The sequence below is a fragment of the Ovis canadensis genome, chromosome 7 (genome assembly GCF_042477335.2).
Source record: "Ovis canadensis isolate MfBH-ARS-UI-01 breed Bighorn chromosome 7, ARS-UI_OviCan_v2, whole genome shotgun sequence".
NCBI classification, from domain to species: Eukaryota; Metazoa; Chordata; class Mammalia; order Artiodactyla; family Bovidae; genus Ovis; species Ovis canadensis.
Genome location: NC_091251.1, coordinates 48,056,238 through 48,077,694, shown reverse-complemented (window position 1 = coordinate 48,077,694; position 21,457 = coordinate 48,056,238). Strand labels below are relative to the sequence as shown.

At 37.7% G+C, this 21,457-nt stretch overlaps 1 protein-coding gene across 4 annotated transcripts in view; it reads left to right on the top strand.

The window, feature by feature from the left end:
* TMEM87A (transmembrane protein 87A) overlaps positions 1-20,959 on the top strand; it is a 41,479-nt gene extending 20,520 nt beyond the window's left edge. The window contains exons 11-20 of one of the 4 annotated variants that reach the window (XM_069596095.1): positions 3,326-3,419; positions 4,889-4,957; positions 6,704-6,812; positions 7,726-7,784; positions 8,510-8,613; positions 14,394-14,467; positions 14,894-14,955; positions 17,026-17,081; positions 17,580-17,610; positions 19,702-20,959. In XM_069596095.1, the coding sequence (XP_069452196.1) occupies positions 3,326-3,419; positions 4,889-4,957; positions 6,704-6,812; positions 7,726-7,784; positions 8,510-8,613; positions 14,394-14,467; positions 14,894-14,955; positions 17,026-17,081; positions 17,580-17,610; positions 19,702-19,743 (700 nt within the window). In that variant the 3' untranslated portion in view covers positions 19,744-20,959. Of the gene's footprint in view, positions 1-3,325; positions 3,420-4,191; positions 4,268-4,888; positions 4,962-6,703; positions 6,813-7,725; positions 7,785-8,509; positions 8,614-14,393; positions 14,468-14,893; positions 14,956-17,025; positions 17,082-17,579; positions 17,611-19,701 lie in introns of all 4 variants that reach the window. The other 3 variants (XM_069596096.1, XM_069596093.1, XM_069596094.1) reach the window with 3 other exon arrangements.
* The last annotated feature ends 498 nt before the right edge of the window (positions 20,960-21,457 follow it).

Below are 21,457 nucleotides of genomic sequence, written 5' to 3'. Positions count from 1 at the left end.
CGCTGATAGAGCAAATATATGATATGAAAGAAAGAAACGAATCAGGGATGATGCCAACGATTAATGTTTTGACCTAAGCAAGTAGAAGGATGGAAGTGACATTAACTGAGTTCAGGAAGATTTTAGGTGTAATAATTTGAAGAAGAGCCAGGATTAAGAGTTCAGATATCTGAACGAGGAAAGTAGGAGGAAGAAATTAGGGCAGAGAATAAACTTGGCAGTCATCAGGGCATCAGTTCAGTTCACTTCAGTAGCTCAGTCATGTCCAACTCTTTGCAACCCCATGAATCACAGCACGCCATGCCTCCCTGTCCATCACCAATTCCTAGAGTTCACTCAAACTCAGGTCCATCGAGTCGGTGATGCCATGCAGCCATCTCATCCTCTGTCGTCCCCTTCTCCTCCTGCCCCTAATCCTTCCCAGCATTAGGGTCTTTTCCAATGAATCAACTCTTCTCATGAGGTGGCCAAAGTACTGGAGTTTCAGCTTCAACATCATTGCTTCCGGTGAACACCCAGGACTGATTTTCTTTAGGATTAATTGGTTTGATCTTCTTGCATTCCAAGGGACTCTCAAGAGTCTCCTCGAACACCACAGTTCAAAAGCATCAATTCTTCGGCAGTCAGCTTGCTTTATAGTCCAACTCTCACATCCATACATGACCACTGGAAAAACCATAGCCTTGACAGACCTTTGTTGGCCAAGTAATGTCTCTGCTTTTAAATATGCTATCTAGGTCGGTCATAACTTTCCTTCCAAGGAGTAAGCGTCTTTTGATTTCATGTCTGCAATCACCATCGGCAGTGATTTTGGAGCCCCAAAATACTAAGTCTGACACTATTTCCACTGTTTCCCCATCTGTTTCCCATGAAGTGATGGGACCAGATGCCATGATCTTCGTTTTCTGAATGTTGAGCTTTAAGCCAACTTTTTCACTCTCCTCCTCCATTTTCATCGAGAGGCTTTTTAGTTCCTCTTCACTTTCTGCCATAAGGGTGGTGTCATCTGCATATCTGAGGTTATTGATATTTCTCCCGGCAATCTTGATTCCAGCTTGTGGTTCTTCCAGCCCAGCATTTCTCATGATGTACTCTACATAGAAGTTAAATAAGCAGGGTGACAATATACAGCCTTGATGTACTCCTTTTCCTATTTGGAACCAATCTGTTGTTCCATTTCCAGTTCTAACTGTTGCTTCCTGACCTGCATACAGGTTTCTCAAGAGACAGGTCAGATGATGTTATTTAAAGCCTTGAGATAGGATGTGACCATCAAGGAAGTGAGTGTATATAAAGAAGAGGTCAAAGGATTGATCCCTTTAACTATTATTATTTAGAAGTCAACGAAGTGAAGTAGAGTTGTTGTAGTTCAGTTGCTCAGTCACGTTCAGCTTTTTGCAACTGCATGGACTGCAGCACAGCAGGCTTCTCTTGTCCTTCACCATCTCCCAGAGTTTGCTCAGACTCACGTCCATTGAGTCAATGGTGCCATCCAACCATCTCATCCTCTTTCGTCTTCTCCTCCTCCTGCTTTCAATCTTCCCCAGCTTCAGGGTCTTTTTAGGGCAGAGGAAATTGAGAAGTAACCAGTGAAGTGGGAGACAAAGCTGAAGACTGTTTCAAGAAGGGAGTAAATTGTGTCAAGTAAGAGGATTGAGATGTGAACATGGGCTTTAACTACATGAATGATATTAGTGACCTTAAATAAGAATGGTTTTGATGAGGGGCAGAACAAAAAGCTTGATTGGAGTGAGTTTAAGAGAAAATAGGAGGAATTCTGTTAAATAGGGGAGAGGAATTAGGGATTAGGTATCGGTTCAGTTCAGTTCAGTCGCCTAGTCGTGTCCGACTCTTTGCGACCCCATGAATCGCAGCACGCCAGGCCTCCCTGTCCAGCACCAACTCCCAGAGTTCACCCAAACTCCTGTCCATCGAGTCAGTGATGCCATCCAGCCATCTCATCCTCTGTCGTCCCCTTCTCCTCCTACCCCAATCCCTCCCAGCATCAGAGACTCTTCCAATGAGTCAACTCTTCGCATGAAGTGGCCAAAGTATTGGAGTTTCAGCTTCAGCATCAGTCCTTCCAAAGAACACCCAGGACTGATCTCCTTAAGAATGGACTGGTTGGATCTTCTTGTAGTCCAAGGGACTCTCAAGAGTCTTCTCCAACACCACAGTTCAAAAGCATCAATTCTTCGGCGCTCAGCTTTCTTCACAGTCCAACTTTCACATCCATACATGACCACTGGAAAAACCATAGCCTTGACTAGACAGACCTTTGTTGGCCAAGTAATGTCTCTGCTTTTTAATATGCTATCTAGGTTGGTCATAACGTTCCTTTATAGGCAGTTATTTTCAAGGAGTTTTGCTTTAAGTGGAATTAAAGAAATGGGAGACCTTAATTTATTCATTTATTTAAGAGTTTTGCTTTAAATGGGATTGGGGTTCTCACTTTTGCAATTTATTTATTCATTTAATGTGTGTGGTTGCTTCCTGTAGGCCAGGAAACATTCTGGGTTCTAAGATAATAACAGTGCGGAGATAAATTCCTGTCCATTTGCAGTTTTTCTATCATGTAACAAAATGTAGGAATAGGCATTGGTAAGGCTTAGGTAGACATGATTTAAGGTAATGCATCTCACACTATAATGCTCTAATGAATCATCTTGGGGTCTTCTTAAAATGTATATTTCGATTAAAAGGTATTTTGAATTTCAAGGGTCTAAGATTTTTCCTCGGATAACACTGAAGCTACTCGCACTTTTCATATTTTGTTGAATTTTGAGCATAATAACAGGCTATTTAATGAGTTTTAATAAGATTTTGACTTTATTAAAGAACTGTTAAAATTTTTAGATTTGATAATGATATTGTGGTTATGTTTTCTCAAAGTCCATATCTGTTTAAAGTATATGCAAATACATATATATAAAAGGTAAGATTTCTAGGATTTGTATCAGGATAATATGGGGGATGGAAAGTGGATGAGATGTGCATGAGGCAGGATTAGTTGTAGGTTGATGGCTTTTGGGACTGAATAATGGGTTTATAGGGGTTCATTATACTATTGAATATATTTTGGGATTCTCTGTAATAAAAAGGTTTTGAAAAATTTAGTAATAAGGGACTGGATCTCAAGTTCTAGTGTTTACTGTCTTGATTTAAAACCATACATCTATTTGAGTTTTTTTTCAGGTAGGTCAAGTATGTCTGGCTTATCTCTGTTAAGTTGTTAGCCTGTGTTAATCAACATGAGTTTCTGTTACTTAGCTTGTCTTAGGGTTTGTTGCATTTGTACTCAGCTATCTCTTTTCTTCCTCTTTAGGCCTCGCCTTGGAGTCACTCTTCACAAGGTTGTGGTAGCAGGGGCCCTTTATCTTTTGTTCTCTGGCATGGAAGGGGTCCTCAGAGTTACTGGGGTCAGTACTGCTCAATCTGAGTTTTTGTGGTCATTCTCCATTTTGTGATCATTTTGTTTTTGTCTTGAAGTTAATTAGAATTGTCTGTGGGCTTCTTTACTGTTTTCCTCTAAGTCACCTTTGGGCTCTGGTTTCCAAATGTATGTATAATTTATTTTTCTTTTTAATCTCTTAGAGCTTTATAAATTTAATGTGTGATGAGGAGTGAATGCTTTCCCACCTGTCCCCAAATTTACTGCTTATTTACTAGTTCCTTAATGGGAAGCAGCAATGGAGCAGTGGGCTCCATTCTTGCATAAGTGACAAGCATTGTAATCACGCATTTTCTGGTTAATCTAATTTTTGTTTTAAAGTGACAGTGCTCTTTGCTTAACGAGGACTTGAATTTCAGAGGTTTCTTAAAATTGAACTGATTATGTTTTATATAATTATTGAGAATTACATAATTATGCCTTTATCAGGGATGAAAACCAAAGCACTGAGATATATGATACAGAAATTTATGTTAGAGCTGGCTTAATTTGAAGAAGTGGGCCTCCCTAGCTCATTACTCTCTGTTATAAATTGTCAGATTAAAGATGGTAAATGCTGTAAACTTTTCTCTCAGTTAAACTGAGCTCAGTAAGTTTTGCAACAAATTGCCCCTTAAATGAAACACTTTATGGATGCACATTTGGTTTTCAAGTTGCGCTGTGCTCTGTATGTAATTTTCTTAGACTTTCAGCAACTTTAACCCTCTGTCAATTTCGTTTTCTTTCTCCTACTACTGTAGTATTTTTCTTATCCCTTGACTTTGATAGTAAACCTGGCCCTCTCAGCAATTGATGCCTGTATTATTTTATGGATATCCTTTCAATAATGCCCTGGTGATTGAGTAATTAGGATTGAATAAATAAATAGTATCTTAAACTTAGGAAAGCAAGCAGCATAATTTTGGGGACAGATACTTACTTGCCTTACATCTTATTTTGAGATGATCTTTTTTCATAAAATACATTGTATACAATTCTAGGAATCAATAATTCTTGGTATATAAATGATGCAGAAAATTTTGAATGTGAAAAGGGTCTTTGACTTAGAGCCAAAATCAAAATGATGGGAAACGATAGGTTGGGATGGGAGCGTATAATGTCATAACGTTTTTGGTGTAGTCACTTCTTAATGTGGATCTTAATGTGCTAAGACCTCTATAGTGATTGTCCCTTATTAGTTAGCAGCATATTTCACTGTGTTGAGATTGTAGTCAACAAGTTGTGTGAAATGCTAGCAGCTGTATATTCTGCATGATGGTTTATCAGAAGGGAAGAATGGCGTAGGTGCCACATGTTAGTTACTCCACTTTGTTTTCTTTCAGTTCAAATGCAAAAATCACTCCAGCTGATTATATAAATGCAGAATCACATGCTGATTTCTTCTCTATGCCTCTCTGGACATCTCTTTTTTCACCATCTCTTTTTCTTTGTCTGCAGGCCCAGACTGATCTTGCTTCCTTGGCCTTTATCCCCTTGGCTTTCCTAGACACTGCCCTTTGCTGGTGGATATCCTTCTCAATGGCTAGTTTGATGGCCATCCATTTTCTCCTTTTGGAGAAAATGATCTTTCTGTAAAGGATTTTTTTTAAAAAACCAGTTTTGTTGATTACTCCTTAGTCTGGGATTAGGGAATTTTCAGTCTAACAACCTGAGGCTTGAGGTAAGCAGTTTTCTTGTTTGTTTTTAATTTTTCAAATTGCATCAGAAATTAGTGACTGTGTCTGAGCACAAAATACAAACTTCTGGCTTTCCTTTTATTTATTTACTTTTTACACCTACCTCTCCTCCTTTTTTAAAAAATGAACTTTGATTTTGGACTTATTTGTGCATCCCACTTAGTGTTAGAGTAACTGGCTGCTCTGCCATTTCTTTCAGCCTCTAGGAATTATTAAATGCTTTGAAAACTAAATTTTGTTTCTTAAAATATGGTTTTGAGACTCCATAAGGTTATTTGACTCTTAAAATTCTGTATGAGTGTAGCAGATTTAAGTCCTTAACAGGTCAAATGTTTTGAACCCCTGTTCAGAAGGTGACTTGGAATTGTCTGAAGGCTTTTACTCTTTGAAGTAAATATTGATTCATTTACAGGTGAAGTCAACCAGCACACAACAGACAAATTTCTTTTTCTCCTGCTTCTTAAAATCAAATACTATTTATTAGAGATTTGGCTGTTGAATGAAGGATTTGAGTTTTGGGATTTCTGTCCTTTTTATTTTTTCGGTTTTTATGTATATGCTTCTAGGTATAATTGTGCAATATTATTGTCATGATAAACTAATGGTATAAAAGGCTGAATGTAAACAAAATAATAAGTTTATGAATTTGAGTAGATTGTCATTTATCAAAGATCTTTGAAATTAAAATGTTTTTGGTTCAAATGATTAAGCTTTCCTACATCAGTATCTTTCAAGTGTGCTTTGTGAACCTCTATAAATATTGGGAGGAATGAAGAGGACAGTGGGACAAGACCAAACAGTGAGATAGTGCAGTGTTTAGGTTCCAGCTAGATATTTGTCAAAGCACAAACCAAGCTCCAGCTCACTCATTTTTGTGTCTGCTCATTCTGAAAGTTGGGCGTGAGGGCAGCTATCCTCTTTAGTAGTCATCAGTTCCCCTTCTGTCTTCTGTGGCAACTTCTCCTTGGGGATAATGTTCTAAAAATGGAGAGTCATTACTTTCAGAGGCTAACTGCCTGGAATACTCAGCCAATTGTAATTGTACCATCCTTTTAATTCAGGATCAATCTAGCAGCGGATGGTAGTTTTCTTATTATTACACAAGGGATCTAAGTGTAGAACTGTAGAAGGTTGTAGGCATAAGTATTTATGACCCTAGGCCTGATTAGCTGGGACAGTGAGAACAGAGATACTTAACCTTAGAGGAAGAGAGAAAATAATGGTGACTCCTATTCCCTTGCCTGTTACTTATTTTCATTTTCTTCCATTTGTCTTCATTTTCTTTTTCATTTTTGTTTCTCTAGAAAGCTGCTTCCTGTCTTAATTTCTCAATTTTTAATAATTTTTCTCTTCTTTCCATTCTCATTTTATCCTGGTTCTATTTTCTCTTCAGTATCTCATTGAAAATGAAGACTTTCTTATTAATCATGGTGAGGCCTGGGAGTGTTTGTGAGATTAAGAATAAGCAAGCTGTAAGGCCTCTTATCATTAAGATAAGATCCTCAGAGAAACTTAAGAATTAATTTACTAGCTTATTGTTTTTTTCTGAATGTTGATTTCCTTGACCTTCAAACACATATTTATTAGCCTGACTCAAACAATGAAGCTACTAAAACTTAGGAGGAACATCGTAAAACTCTCTTTGTATCGACATTTCACCAACACACTTATCTTGGCAGTGGCAGGTAAGTCGTCCTGATGTTTAAATGGGATCCTTTTAGAGTAGAGATTCTTAACCCGAGAGGTCATAGGTGGGCTCTTTAAAATTACATAGAAAAGTTTTGTGCATTTTACTTGGGAAAGGGGTCTTTAGCTTTTGTTATTCTCCAAGGGGTCTGTGGTTCAGAAGAGACTGAGAATCACTTAGTTTAAGCATAATAGATGAAGAATAATTGCATTTACTTTCTTATATAGTTCTGTATGTCTCTATCCTGTGTTCATTCTTTTTTCTTGAGGCAAGTTAGTTTCAGTGCCATATAGCATTCATATTTATTTTAGAAGACATTAATTAATACTTCCTTGTATAGAATTTTAGGCCAGGATATGTTGCCTTTATATTCTTTCCACGTCTGTTGCTAAGCATGCGTAGAATATAGGCATTATTAGATAGACCATAGCCAAAGTAGGCTTATTTTTTGCCTTTTGGCTCTTGTAACCAGTATAGTGAGGTCTGGCCTATGACTGGAACCAACAGTTGTGTTTGTTTTACAGTCATTTTATCAACCCTTTCCCTCCATTTGACTGGCTAACAAAAAAATTAACATTTACAATATGAAGGGAAAAAAATTACTGATGCTGGGAAAAGCCATATTTTCAATACTGTCTTTTCCAGTTCTCAGGGTTACTGAAGTAGTCAGATACTAAACAAAACTACTCTTTTAAGTACAGAAATGTTTGACAAGAGTACGTATCGTGGGCCTTATATCAAGTAGTTAAGTAGTTTTGTATTGAATAAGTATGTTAAAATAACAAAGTGTGGTGATCATGTTTGGGGGTTAGGGATGTGTGAGATTCCACTTCACCAGAATTGAAGGTTGTAATGGGGGATGTAAACCAGCATTCACATTGACCAGGTTTGTTTTTTCTATTTCCTTTTAGCATCTATTGTGTTTATCATCTGGACAACCATGAAGTTCAGGATAGTAACTTGTCAGTCGGTGAGTTAACAAACAACATACATTTAGGTATAGTGTACCGTTTGTTGTACACAGACAATTATGTTGATGACAGTGGTAAGGTTTGCATTTTAAAAAAAATTAGGGTTAGGTCTTCATTCTGGGAGTTAGAATGCTTCTCTCCTCCTGAGTATTTTATATATACCATATATGATATATACCAGTAGTTCAAGAGAATTTTATAAATGATAACCAGAGACTGTCATAACCCAATCTTGACTTAAGATTCTCAGACAAGAAATCCAGAGTCTTAAACATTAAGTTTGTGTGAATAATGCTTATCTGAGTAAAAACCATATCCTTAAGATCTGAGCACAAAGAATATGGCCAGTAACATTTCTTTCTTCTCTATTTACAAAAATTAAATAAATCGAAATAAAAATTATTAAAAAATAACAACCTGATATTATTTTCTCTGACCTTATATTAAAACCCTTCCCTAAAGATTCTCAGCTATAATGAAGCATTGACAGGTAGGTACTCTGTCTGCTTAGTGCCTTTTCTTTAGTAAACACTTCAAGGAAAGAAATTAGGTTCATTTACTTTGTATCCTAAGCACATAGCACAGTGCTTATTAGCACATAACCGGCCCTTAGTAAATATAAGTTGAATGAATAAATCAATGGTTCTTGTTCTATGCAAAGGGTTTGCAAACAGCTGGTTAAGATGATATATTAATATATAAATTTTTTCTCCCCTTTTGGTAGGATTGGCGGGAGCTGTGGGTGGATGATGCCATCTGGCGGTTGTTATTCTCCATGATCCTCTTTGTCATCATGGTTCTCTGGCGACCATCCGCGAATAACCAAAGGTTTGGGGACACTTCTTATTCAAGCTGATAACCACTAGATGGATGTGTTGTCAATGAGGCGTAGTTCAGTGAGTGACACTGTTAGGGCTGTGTCATATAATGGAAATGATACTTTGTGGGTCCATATTTAGGAAATTAGGCTCATGTCTTAGCTCTCCTATTAGTTTGAGTTGTGATTTTCGACATGCTGCCTCTCTTCATCTCTCTGAGCCTTTAGTTTCCTCTTCGTATAATGAGGGAAGAAATTGATACCTATTGATATGGTCCTTGTCAGTTCTGACATCTTCTGTTAATATTTGTACAGGTAAATAAAAGGAAAATAGATTGTGACAATTTTAATGGGAGTATCACCTATCTACTTTCCAGGAGAAAAGAACAATTTCTATAGTTGTTAGCTCAGCTTACTGTAACAACAGAAAGGATAAAATGAGAACTTAAGTGACTGTGGAATAAAAATTGATATGTGAATTTGCTTTATTTAACTGTAGGCAAATCTCAATTATTTAGGAGTTAGTTGTCTTTATTTTGTTATTAGCCATATCTTTGTTTTCCTTGTTTTTCTCTTCTCTTCTTGTGCTTTAGACAGTTATGAGTTTATATTATACAACTGTACCACCAAAGAGGGAAAAGTTGAGATGGTATAACCAAGGGTCTCGTGACCCTGCTTTACATTAATTTTTTTTTAATAGCTAGACGTCTCATAGATTTATTTCTGTGTCATGCTATATATTGATATATGTATATATACTCTTTATTGTCAACATAGCAATTTATTTGAATTCAGAATAAGGTGGTTATATTTGGATAATGAGGTCCTGGTGCCTGGATATCAGCCTTCAGCCTCTGGTTGTGCTGGAAGGTGAAGCGTGTCTGCAAACAGGGCCTTCCAGATGCCACATGTTCTGCAGGATGCAGGCTGCCACAGTATTGCATATAGGATATACTTGCCTTTGGCAGCCAGGCTGATGATTGATAGGTGTCAAAACTTATCCTTCTGAGCCTCAGTGAGTAGGGGAAGATTCTGAGCTTCAGCTCAGTGGTCAGCATATGTCCTGCAAGGAAACGCCATCAGCAGCTGCAGTGTGGAAGCAAAGTTCCCCTTAACCAGCTCTCTAATGTTAGGCATCCCCAGCAATTCCCCAAATATGTAGACATCAGCACCTGGTGGATCAGTGTGGCCAGTGCTGCCCTCTTGACTGACTTGGCCAGGAGCAGAAATTGCTTTTCATCCTCCCTTGGCACGTTTATCTTAGCATTCGTGGCTGCACTGAGCTAAAGGGACCTGTGCTCAGGAAGTGTTAAGCTTCCATGTGGCTCTGCCGCCTTTCCTAATGAGGCTGCCCAGAGACCAGGGCCTCCTGCCGACTGCCTCCTCGTACTCTGGGTCAGACTCTGCAGGCCACTACCTTAGAAGCTTTGTCTTCCAGTGCACTGCGCGGGGCCACTGCTCTATCATTTCTGGCAGCTTCTCAGCTTTTGCTGCCACCTTCCTCTACAAATTGATCTATTGATCTTCTGCTCATTTGCTGGCTATATCCATACACAAGAATTTTCCCTTTCTTCAGTCTTTTAAAAAAAATGTTTGCTTTACCTCTTTTCCTTTCTCCTTTTTTAAAAGTATATTGTGCACACTCCCTGTAATTGCCGTGTTAATGTGATGTAGTCTTCCAGATTATATTCCTTGTTCACATGTGGAATCTTGTTTTACTCACTCAGCAGTGCACTGTGGAGTACACAAGACAACTGGTTTAAATTAAACCATCTATTTTCATGGATGGCATTATATATATTACATGGTACAGATGTGCTACAATTAATTAACTTGTTTCATGTTGATAGGCATTTGGACTATTTCCACTTTGGGTGTTTCAGGGTTCCCAAGGCCACATATGTTTAAAAGGACTCATGAGACTCAGTGTACAGTTGTACTTTTTTTTAAAAAATTGATTAATTGTTCTTTATTTTTGGCTGCACTGGGTCTTCACTGCTACACAAGGACTTTCTCTAGTTGTGGTGCATGGACTTCTCATTGCGGTGGCTTCTTTTGTTGAAGAGCACAGGTTCTAGAGTGTGCAGGCTCAGTAGTTGCATCTCGTGGGCTCTAGTGAGTTCAGTAGTTGTGGAGCACAGGCTTAGTTGCCTTGCAGCTTGTGGAATCCTCCCAGAACAGTGTTTGGAACCCATGTTCCCTGCATTTGCAGGGGTATTCTTAACAACTGGACCACTAGGGAAGTCCCAGAGCAGAGTTTATTACAGCAAAATGGTGAGATCAGCAAGAGAAAAAGATACAGGTAGAGTATAGAAAAATCCTTGTTTGCTGATGTTCTTCTCCTCCTCTAAGGAAGTATTTATACATTGTGCATGCTTCTTTTCCCAACACAAAAAATACAGTAATGTTTCTGCCCATGGAATACCATTAGAGACTCAGCACTCAGGTTATTATCGGGCCCTGGCCACATAAGCACCTTGTACCTTCCTGCCTGCCAAGTTTCTTCAGTCATATCCAACTCTGTGCAACCCTATGGACTGTAGCCTGTCAGGCTCCTCTGTCCATAAGATTCTCCAGGCAAGAATACTGGAGTGGGTTGTTATGCTCTCCTCCAGGAGATCTTTCCAACCCATGAGTCGAACCTGTGTCTTTTATGTCTCCTGCCTTGACAGGTGGTTTCTTTGCCACTAGTGCCACCTGGGAAGCCCCACTCTGTACCTAGTATGTACCAAAATTCTGAAAGCCCAGAAGCAAAGCAAATTTTATTATAGATTGCATTGTACAGACAGCCTAGGTGCAATGGTCCACCCTTAACCAGCTAGGGAACAGTTTGAGTACCAAGTTACTGGACATCAGCCATGGAGCATCATTGTAAGTAGGTCCTTCTAAAGGCCTGCTGTGGATGCAAACTGTTATAAAAAGAATGGATAAGCAAGGTCCTATTGTATAGCACAAGGTACTGTATTTTATATTCTGTAATAAACTATAATGGAAAAGGATATAAAAAAGAATGTATATGTATGTATAACTGTATCACTTTTCTTTACAGAAGAAATTAACACAACATTGTAATCTATTCTTGATAAAAGAAAAATAAAAATTACGGATACTTTTAAAAAAACCCAGCTTTAGTCTAAATAATGGCCTGTAAATAAACAGTAAATATTACTGTATTACTGTAGTAGTAAATATTACTGTAAATAAATACCTTTTATGCACAGGAACATTAAATATAGGAATAAGCTATAAGAATGTTTTAAATACCCTTGTACATTTTACCAACCCAAACTTGGGCTTGCTTGCCTGTGCACAATAAGGCCCATCTGTTGACCCTGGGTTGTGGTGAAGCAAAGTACAGTGTTTATTGCAGAACACAAGCGAGTCCGGGCAGCCAGGCTTAAAAGACCCAAACTCCCCAGTGGTTTTTAGATAAAGGTTTTTTTTTTTTTTTTTTTTTAGCTCACCAGGCTCCTCTGTCTATGGGATTTTCTAGCTAAGAATACTAGAATGGGTTGCCATTTCCTACTCCAGAGCAGAGAAAGGTTTTTAAAGATAGGGAGTATGGGTATGGCTGCATGATCAGCACATGAACATTCTTCTGATTGGTTAGAGGTGAGGTAATGAGGAGTTGGTACCCATCAACCTTCTGGTTCCAACCAGTCTGGGATCTATCGACTTTCGGCAGCACATAGTTCCACCTGGTGGGGGTTTCAGTATCTGAAAAACAGCTCAAAGGATATGGCTTAGACCCCGTAAGGAGGAAGTTAAGTGTCTTTGACTTTGTTAAATGGCTAAAATATTATTGTTTTGTCTTGCTTGACTGTTTTCCTTTGCTTCTGCATTTTCTCATTTCACTGATTGAATTTTTTCTTTGGAACTCGGGGAAGGCCAAGGAAGCTAAAGTTTTTCTACAAACAAAAGGCCAGCAGAGGGTTTGGAGCCAGGGAGGAGGGGGCAGTGGGGGGAGGAATTATCCCAGGAAGATCGTAGAGGGTCCTGCTCAGTTACGTGCATTTATTTTTATATCCTTCAATACCCCTCTGCCCCATTTTTTCTTTCAGTGCACCTATTATCTTCTAAAATGTATATACTTTATTTATTGTGAACTATCTACCTTCTCTTTCCATCCCCCCACCCCTCAAACCAGAAGTACATTCCACAAAGACCAAGAAATGTTCCTGGCTACATGGAGTTAGCCAAGCTACAAAATCTGAGGGAATGGTCCCTATAAGACTGTCTTCACTTTTGACAAAAGTTGCAAGTTCAGGGGTTTGCAGAACCAGTTCAGATTTGATAATTCACTAAAAGGACTCAGAACTCACTGAAAGCGTTGCATTCATGGCTATAGTTTATTACAGCAAAGGGGTAAACAGCTTGGAGGAGAGACTTACAATACAGAGTCCAGGAGGGGTCCAAATGCATCTCTCCCAATTGTCTGCTCCCCATGGAGTCACAGCCGGTGTCCCTTCCTCCTGGTTGCATATGACAGTGACGGCACATACTGAGTATTGCCAGCTGAGGGAAACTCACCCGAGCCTGTGGGCCACTATTGGAGTTTGATTACCTGCTGCCTGTATGGGTGACCTTCAGTCTCCAAGGAGGGCCTGGAGGTCAGGCTTGTAATCTTTAGTTGCTAGTTCCTCTGGAGACTGGAAGTGATATTTTGTGCCCAGAGTATGTGCTGTGTTTAGTCGCTCAGTTGTGTCCGCCTCTTTGCAACCCCATGGACTATAGCCCACCAGGCTCCTCTGTTTGTGGGGATTCTCCAGACAAGAATACTGGAGTGGGTTGCCATGCCCTCCTCTAGGGTATCTTCCCAACCCAGGGATCGAACCCAGGTCTCCTGCATTGCAGGTGGATTCTTGACCATCAGAGAGCTTAACACAAATCACATTATTAGACTTTCCTGTGGCCAGAGCCAGAGTGGGTAACCAGTGACACTCGTATCAGGCAGGACATGCCAGGGACATAAAGATCACCTCCCATCAGTCAGGGGCAAAGACTAGATCTCTCTGTGGGTACAAGGTGAACTTTTAAGAACACACTGACACACAGCATATACTCAGTACTAGTGAGTGCCTTGGGGTTGCTGGGATTGTGAATTTTTGTTAGTTACCCTTGAACACCTATACTATTCCTAGCTTATAGGAATGTAAGGGAGACTTTAAAACAAGAAAATAAAAATAATAAGCAACAGTAAAATGAAATGTGCAGAATGAGTTCACAGCTGAGCATTCTGAGAATTACCTGTCCAGTAGCAGCTTTGCTGAACCTCTTGCAAGTTGCAAAGGAGAGCTAAATTACTTGGAACACAACACGATCAGACTTTGCAAATCATAACTACCAATTTGAAGGCTGAAATTTTGAATTACATGCTTACCCTTGTGTGGTACATATTAAATGAACATTTAATTGAGTGCTTACTGTGAAGTATTATTCTAAGCCCTTTATTTGAAATAACTTCCCTGCTTTATTACAGTAATGTTCTATTATTATCCCCATCTACAGATGAGGAACCTGGGGCACAGAGAAGAATAGGGAACTTGTCTAAGGTCACAAGTAGTCTGTGGCTGAGCCTGCACTCATGAATATGATACCATCCTGCTTCTCTCTTGTTCAGAGCAGCAGTTGAGAGCTTTCTGAAGGGAAGGAACTGTTGTGTCATTCATGAAACTGACATTATGAATGACTGTAATTGAGGTTTCCATAATTAGTCCTGTAAAATCCAGATAATGGAATAGTGTTTTTCCTTTTCTGATTTTTTCATTCTGTTCTACCTTTGTTCTGTCAGGTTTGCCTTTTCACCATTGTCTGAGGAAGAGGAAGAGGATGAACAAAAGGAACCTATGCTGAAAGAAAGCTTTGGTAGTGATAAAATTCACCTTTTATTTGTGCTTGATTCTTTTCTGGTTTTTAGAAATAGAGTAAATGAAGTGTAACATTGTGAGTATCAAAATCAAGAGACTTTGATATAAGTACATTTATTCTTTTACAGCATGCTGTTCTTCAGTTGGGTATGTGGTAAAGTCAGAGGAAAGCAAAAGTAAGGGTATCAGTCTTAAGATGAAACCATGTTCAGTGAATAATGGCACATTAAATGTGCAGTTTACTTGCTATCGATGAGCTGAAAGTTTTACTTTGAACTTTCCAGCACAAATGTAAAGTTGAAGAAACTTACCTGTAGTATAATTTAGTGTCAGTAAGCTTAAAATGAAGGTCTTGATCTATTTTTGCTGTCAGTGTGGTCATTGACATAGTTAACCGTATCTACTTTTTTTTTTCCTTCTACAGAAGGGATGAAAATGAGAAGTACCAAACAAGAACCAAATGGAAATAGTAAAGTAAATAAAGCAGTAAGTATGATATCTTTTCTTTTTGCCCTGTCCTCTAGCTCTTGGTGGACCTCAGCAGTTATGTACAGGTCTTAGTGATTTTTCTTTTTAACCTATTGTATAATTAACATTTTTAAAAACAGAAAGCAAGGGATTCTATCTGGGACCTAGTAATCTTTAACTAGATGGTTTGCTGCTATGTCCTAAAAAAGTTCCAGACCATACTGATGTTTCTGTGTAATGGTTTTTCATCAATGTAATCATAGCCTCATTAATAACCTAAGGTGGTCTTTTTTATAGTAAAGATGAAGATTTTTTCAGAACTACAATGAAATATTACCTCATACCGGTCAGAATGGCCATCATAAAAAAGTGTGCAAATAAATGCTGGAAAGGGTGTGGAGAAAAGTGACCCCTCCTACATTGTTGTTGAAAATGTAAATTGGTACAGCCACTATGGAGAACAGTATGGAGGCTCCTGAAAGAGTTGCCATATGATCCAGGGATCTTATCCTTGGGCATGTTTCCAGACAAAACATAATTCAGAAAGATAGAGGCACTCCCCGCCCCCTCACCGCCATGTCTATAGCAGCACTATTCACAATAGCCAAGACATAGAAACAACCTAAATACTCATCAACAGATGAATGACTATAGATGGTGTGGTACATACACACAACTGAATACTACTCAGCCATAAAAAAGAATGAAATAATGGCGTTTGTAGCAACATGGATGAACAGATTACCATACTAAGTAAGTCAGAAAGGGAAGGACAAATAACATATTATGTCACTTAAATGTGGAATCTAAAATATGATACAAGTGAACCTATCTATGAAACAGAAAAAGACTCATAGAGAACAGACTTATGGTTGGACGGGGGGAGGGGTGGGGAAGGGAAGGATTGGGAGTTTGGGATTAGCAAATGCAAGCTATTATATATAGGATGGATAAACAGCAAGGACCTACTGTACAGCACAGGGAACTTGACTTACTAGTCTTCAGTGGCCTATAAGGGAAAAGAATCTAAAAGCAAGTGGGTATATGTATCACTGATTCACTTTGCTGTACATCTGAAACTAACACAACATTGAAATTAAACTATACTCCAATATAACTTTTTTAAAAAATCCTCTGATAAACCATAATGGAGAGAATATGAAAAAGTATATATATATATATTTATATAACTGAACACTTTGCCATATAGCAGAAATTTACATAGCATTGTAAATCAACTATACTTTGATTTTTTTTTTCATAGAAAAAAAGATCAAAATTTTTTCAGTCAGCTTTTTTTTCCTTCAGAACTGTGCATTCACTCTACATTTAAAAGGGCTTTAGAATTTATTTTTAAGGCTCAAAGCTTACATGAAGTAAAAACTTCTAGGTATTACACTATTGAAAGGATTTAGGGATATTAAAAAGAATACATTTGAATCAGTTCTAATGAGATGGATGAAACTGGAGCCGATTATACAGAGTGAAGTAAGCCAGAAAGAAAAACACCAATACAGTATACTAACATATATATGGAATTTAGAAAGATGGCAATGACGACCCTGTATGCAAGACAGGAAAAAAGACACAGATGTGTAGAGTGGACTTTTGGACTCAGAGGGAGAGGGAGAGGGTGGGATGATTTGGGAGAATGGCATTGAAACATGTATACTATCATGTAAGAAACGAATCGCCAGTCTATGTCCGATGCAGGATACAGCATGCTTGGGGCTGGTGCACGGGAATGACCCAGAGAGATGTTATGGGGAGAGAGGTGGGAGGGGGGTTCATGTTTGGGAAGCCATGTACAGCCGTGGTGGATTCATGTCAATGTATGGCAAAACCAATACAGTACTGTAAAGTAAAATAAAGGAAAAATAAAAATTAAAAAAAAAAGATACCATTTTGTATTTCATATATATAGTTTACTTTTTCAAATTAAATTATTTGACTTCTATGTTTTCAGCCCTGTTATGTGAATATACTAATTTAGAGTGACAAAAGATTAAATTGAGACCTCTTTAGATCCTTACTTGAGATGTATATTTTGGTGCATTTTAGTAACATCTGGCATTTATGCGTTCTCAGCAGGAAGATGATTTAAAGTGGGTAGAAGAAAATGTTCCTTCTTCTGTGACAGATGTGTAAGTTTTTGAATCATTACCACAAGAATACTTTTTCAAAGTAGTATTTTATTATTTTAAATGAATTGAGCTGAAGAACATAGTAATGAGAATGCTTGTAGTTAACTCTGAAAGTAAAAGATTAAATTATTGGAAATAATTTAAAGTATTAAAAACATTAAAAGATGTTAGAAACTAAAAACTAGGAATGATGTATTAATACAAATGAAAGTAATCCAGATTATTCATTCAGATAACATTTCTGCTCAGAAAGATGTAGCTATAGGTCTTCCTAAAATCAGTGGGGTAATCCTTTTGGAATTTTTGAGTTCCTTTCGATGTCTATAATGTTAATTAAACATTGGTCCTATTAAAGTCCATACAATTTTAGTAACTGATTCTTGTGGGTTTTTTTGTCTTTTCCTGAAATGTCATTAAATTGTAGTCATTATTCCACTATCCTTTATGAACCATTTATGGCTTTATTTTACATTTATCAGTTTGTTTTTCTCTCTTTAGAGCACTTCCAGCCCTTCTGGATTCAGATGAGGTTAGTAATCAAATAATATACACATAAACTTTGTGTCTGGTGGCTTAATAGGCAGTCATCAGTCTTTTGTTCAAGAACACTGATTTATTTGACTCAGTAATGGCCTGGTTTTTTTACCTACTATCAGTACTATCTGTGTCACTATCTTACAGATAATAAGGATAATTAGTATACTTCTGATGTTTATGTTGTTGTAGTCCATGGGGTCACAAAGAGTTGGACACAACTCCAAGACTGAACAACACCAAAATGTTTATGTTGATTTTTATTCTTTTAATATGGTTCCATACACTTCACCTAGAAGGTTTCTCATGAAGTCTTATATAAGACTTGCAGTCTGAGTTCATGGAAACCTCTTCTAGACATGTTCTGAATGTTTAGGTTATCTTGATTTCAGAAAGTCTTTTAAAAGCCTTTGCCCAGTTGTGACTTACTATATTGGATTGACTGTTAAAAAAATGGTTTCCTTACTTCCCACTCACTGGCTGTGTAGTACAGCACAGTGTCAGATTCCTTAGCTGTTCTATGCATTGAATTAACTGAGAACTCTACCAGACAAGCCTGCTTACAGAACACTTGGCTTTTTGTGCTGTTTTCTCAGTTCTTTCTCTTGGGCGCCACCTTCTGCTTATAATGGGTTGGCCTTCAGGATTTCCCTTTTGGCTTCCTCTTTCCAACACCCATATTTCAACGAGAGAGGGCCGAGGATGTGAAACCCAGCTGTGCTGTTCAGGGAATATGTGTTTATTGTAGTACTTTTGGTGGCAGACTTCATGGTTTTATATTTTCCTGTATGAAAAAATGGTTCAAGAGCTTAAATGAATTACAAGAGAAACAGATAAAGGACTAGAGTTGAAGAGTCTGACTCTTCAACAACATCAGACTCTTCAACAACAGTGGAAGCTAGAGGATAATAGAACAATGTATTTGAATTCTGAGAAAAATTATTTTCAAACTAGAATTCTATACTCAATTATCAACTGGGGGTAAAAAAAGATGTTTTCAGTCATGCAAAAGATAAAATAATTGACATCCTATGTGTGCTTTCTCAGGAAATATATTCTAAAATAAAATTAGAAAGTATTCTAAAGTAAAATTACTATGTAGATGTTTATTCATAAAATATATGAATATGAGGGAGCTATGAAGAGAAAGACTTTGGATCCAGGAAATCAAGGATCTGACACAGAGGCAGGGATAAATTCCTAGGATGATGATGTAAGAAATTCTCAGTGACAGCTGAGCAACAGGTTTGGAGAGCAGTTAGTCCAGAATGGAACAGGAGAACAGAAAGCTTCAGGGAGGGGTATTTCTAAGAAAAAAATGTGAAAAGGATAGATTTTCTGATGTAATTGATCATATTGCAAAGGGATTTACAGTTCTGTCAGAGTTTGGGGAAAAGGAAGAATATTCTAAAGTAAAATTCCTGTATAGTTACTGTGAAATTTAATAGTATTACATTAATTTTTTCAATTAAAACAGCATATTATAAATACTGTTTTATAATCAAATGTAATTCTTTACATGATTTAAAAAAATTATAATGGAAAACACATAAAATCTACCATTCTAACCTTTCTCAAGTGCAAAGTGTTAATTTATATGTGCATTGTTGTGCAACAGGTGTCTAGAACTTCTTCATCAAATGTAATTTTAATCAGGATATACCGTAGTTTGTCTATACAGTCTTATATTTTTGGACACAATTCTTTCAAGTATTGTTACAGTAGTAGAGATGGTAGAAGCTAAATCTTTGCCCATATCCTTGACTCTTTCATTAAGTTAAATTCCTGAATCACAGGAGGTACACATTTTTGTTAAAGCTTAAGTGACTCTAAAATACACAGTTCCTTTTGATTTATGGCTTGTTGATTTATGGTGTCCAGAACCCTAGAGATTTTGCCTCAGTTAATCTTTGGACCTGGACATCTGTATGTTTCAAAATCTTCATAGATGCTTAGGAAGCATTGCTGTAAATAACCAGTGAACATAAGCAAGTACTTAAGAAAACCTGTGATCATTTTTGTAAAAGATATTTGGAATGTAGACCATTTAAAATTAATATACCTAAAATAACTTTTTCCTCCCTAGGAACGAATGATCACGCACTTTGAAAGGTCCAAAATGGAGTAAAGAATGGGAAGATTTGCAACTGAGGATGGCTAGGACCTGGAAAGAGATCAGCTTCTATGTTAGTCACTGCACTGCTCCATGGGATTAAAGGAGGCAATGACATCTTGATCTGTTCCTTGATCTTTGTGCATTGGAGCTGGCGAGAGGTGTTGGAACAAGGAGAACATTCTCTTGAAAACAAGTTCATAGGATGAAAAGAATCTACAAGTTTTTTATTTGCAGCATTGGTGCCCCTTTCCCTCCCACACCCTGACATGGATGTTTATGCAACTTGTGTATGTTGTTCCTAAACCTTCTATAATGTTTAAATTGTTTAATCTGTCAAACTAAAAAATTTAACATCCTCTGAAGAACTGTGACATCACGCCATAATATGTAATATCCAGGAGCAACTGCCTGTAATTTTTATTTATTTAGGGAATTACATAGGTGATGGGTGAAATTGTTAATTATCGTTGCATTTCCTGGGAAGACAAGGTTAAATCTTGCAGAGGTAGTTTAGAGGAAAAAAAAAAAAAGTCCTGCATTAAGGAGCCACAGTTCTATCAGTGATTAAAAGAGCAACAACAAACAACAGAGGGAGAGAGAGACTGTTACAGTGTGATTTTAGATCATTTGAAGAAGCAAAATCAAGTGCAATTTTGTTTACAAATGGTGTATATTAAAGATTTTTCTATTTCAGATGTACTTTAGAGAGAAATATTAGCCTAACTCTTTTGACATCTGCTATGGTGACACATCCCATTGCTGGCAATGTGGTGCACACTCCAGAACTTTTAACTACTGTTTTGTAAGCCTTCAAGGGCAGCAGTGTGGAGTCCTGGGCAGTGCTTTGTTTGCCTCCATGCCTTTCACTGGGTGTTGCATAGATACAGAAAGGCACTCCATCATAAGTGCATGTGAGTGAGCACCCTGCTAAAGGGATTATAATGCTTCAGAAGCAGGAGCTAATATAAAGGAAACAGGTCCTTCTTTGGTAAACAGTTTTTTCTGCATGAAATAATGTGGAGGCCCTGGACTGCTGCTCATTTTTTAGGATTGTACTTGTATCTGGTGTTGGCTTAGGGATGGTTTATAAGAAACATCACAAGGTGATGGGATTCATTTGAAGCACTATTATTTGTTCGAATGAGTTTGTCCAATTTTGCCTTCCCAAGATTTTTGTTCTACATAGAAAGTTCATGCCACTTTTTAATATTAAAAAGTTTTAACAAAATTCATGTTTTTGTCACTTTTTTCCCAAGACTTTCTCTGAAGACCCTTTCTCCACACTCTCATTGACTTTTCCTTCCATGGATTTTATTCTGTATTGTCTTATTTTCTGTTAAAATCAGTGACCACATGACTACAGTCTTCACTAAAGTATTTATATAACATTTCTCTAGCTGTTTGGTATGGTGATTAACAACGACAACAACAAACATCACCTAGATAGTATTTCTTAAGAAACAATACGAACTGCCTATTCTCAGGTTAACCCATTTGCAAAGGGCTGGTGTTAACTTTGTGTGCTTCTGTTCTTCCACACCAAAACTCAGCAAGTGAATAGTGGTCATAATGCAGCAGGATAATTGGTCATGTTTTTGAGACTGGTTAGATATTAATTTGAAAGTAGGCAAAAACCCCTATTTTTTTTTTGAAACACCACATGGCTTGCAGGACCTTAGTTCCCCCACCAACAGTGAAAGTGCCAAGTCCTAAGCACCAGACTGCC